The sequence below is a fragment of the Arachis ipaensis genome, chromosome B10 (assembly GCF_000816755.2).
Source record: "Arachis ipaensis cultivar K30076 chromosome B10, Araip1.1, whole genome shotgun sequence".
Taxonomy (NCBI): Eukaryota; Viridiplantae; Streptophyta; class Magnoliopsida; order Fabales; family Fabaceae; genus Arachis; species Arachis ipaensis.
The window spans coordinates 134,007,628-134,009,531 of record NC_029794.2 but is presented as its reverse complement, the minus strand read 5'-3'; the positions used below and the strand labels follow the sequence as shown (position 1 = coordinate 134,009,531).

The following is a 1,904-nucleotide window of genomic DNA, read 5'->3' as shown; positions in this document are numbered from 1 at the left end:
GAATCATATGTAGATATACCTCTTGGTAAGCCATATCATGGAGGGAGAACACACAATAAACAATTATTGATGACATTAAAGGCCAATTCAAAAAGAGGTTTTCATCCTTTTGGATTGTTTTGTCTTTATCATCAGACCCGGTGCCGCCGGTTTCTAAAGAATCATCGTCGTGGCCACCGGCGGCAGACTCGTCTCGATGGATCCGAGGATGGTTGTGTAGTGTTTCCTGCATGCAGTGATGCAAAAAGTTGAGTTCTGTTTAAGAATTAACTACTAATTCGATATTCAAAAGATTCAAATGCTTAGAAAAAGATATTGAAAAATATTATCGACAAAATAGTTCTTGAATGATTTGAAAATACGATAAAAAAATATTAAATATTATATTTTTTTATAAGTGACAAAAAAATTTTGTATTTAGTAAATGGCTTATCTATTTAAAATATATTATTTTTTCTAATATTTGTAAAAATATAATTTTTTAAAATTTTTTTTAGAATATATATTTAATATCTAATTTTTTTGGTCATATTTTTAAATTTTTTAAAAATTTACCATTAATATCTTTTTGAATTATTTTTTTAAGCATTGTGAACTTTCAGATACTATTTTAATAATTTACTCCATGATTAATACATAATTAAGTATACACTGGCGAAAAAATAGGATAAAAAAGTATTTGATCTTAATGGTAAAAAGTTGAGTCCTCATAGAATTACCGGAAGCCAGATGCAGAGAATTAATACCACAAAGGAAAAAATTGATATTATCAATGAGGGCAAGAAGTATGGGAACCTGCAATAGGAACAGAAACAATGTGAAAAAGGAAGTTAAAAGAAAATGAATTTCTAAATCATATTATATAAAAGTAATTAAAGAGCAGTGAGGAAAAATTCACTTACTTATCCCAAATTGAGTTTTTTGGAAATACATTGGGGTATTTCACTACTGGCTGCAATACAAATTAAATTGTTTAGATATATATACATAACATATAGAATAAGTTAAAAAAAAAATTAAAGAACTGTGTTTCTTAAATTTGAAATTAAATGTGGTTAATTAATTTTTAGGATTAAAATAACTTTCCCTTTACTTACATTTGGTCATTTAGATCAAATGTTAATAACTCATGTCCATAAAAAACAAGTTATGGTCATGTGAAAATTAAAGAAATTTAAGGCAATTCCTGAAAAGTTTTTTTTTTTTTTGATCAAATGATTTGAGATGGAAAGAGAAGAAAATGTACCTGAGCAAGGTAGCCTCCCAATGCTGGTCCAATGACTAAACCTATGCCCCAAGCTGCACTAAACTGAAAATCAGATCAACCCTTCAATCATCATTCATTCATACATATATATCCTGCTTTAATTTTCTATTCTCATCCCTTCAAGAGAATGCCACTAAATCTCCAAAGTGATTTCTCATATTCACGATTTTTATTATTTTATTCTTTTAAATTTAAAATTAATTATACTAGTCTTTGAAATCTAGTTCTAAGTATCATATTGGTCTCTAAATTCTTTTTAGTACTGAATCAACAAAATAAATGTTGAGTTAGTTTTAACTTACTACGCTGGATACAAAGCTAAACAATGTCATTTCGTTTAATAGTTAAATACAGCAAGAATGAAAAAAGAATAATAATTTATATGATGTGCAAATCATCGAATCTTCCTTTATTCTCTAAAACGACATCTTTTTTACTTTATTTAAAAGCTAAAATAAAAAGACGTCATTTAACCATGTGTCTAGCGTGACAAGTCAGAACTAATTCATCATTCCGTTCATTCATTTAAGGTCGAAAAAAATTTAAAGACTAATATGGTGCCTGAAATTAAATTTTAGAGACTAATATAATAAATTTTAAATATAAAAAACTAAAATACTAAAAATTGTGAATTTTG

At 26.9% G+C, this 1,904-nt stretch overlaps 1 protein-coding gene across 1 annotated transcript in view; it reads right to left on the bottom strand.

The window, feature by feature from the left end:
* LOC107621237 (protein ZINC INDUCED FACILITATOR-LIKE 1) overlaps positions 1 to 1,904 on the bottom strand; it is a gene marked incomplete in the record, with an annotated part of 8,856 nt that overhangs the window by 3,254 nt on the left and 3,698 nt on the right. Inside the window, 4 exon segments of the mRNA XM_021114190.1 lie at positions 20 to 226; positions 720 to 795; positions 903 to 952; positions 1,247 to 1,309. Coding sequence (XP_020969849.1) covers positions 20 to 226; positions 720 to 795; positions 903 to 952; positions 1,247 to 1,309 — 396 coding nt within the window.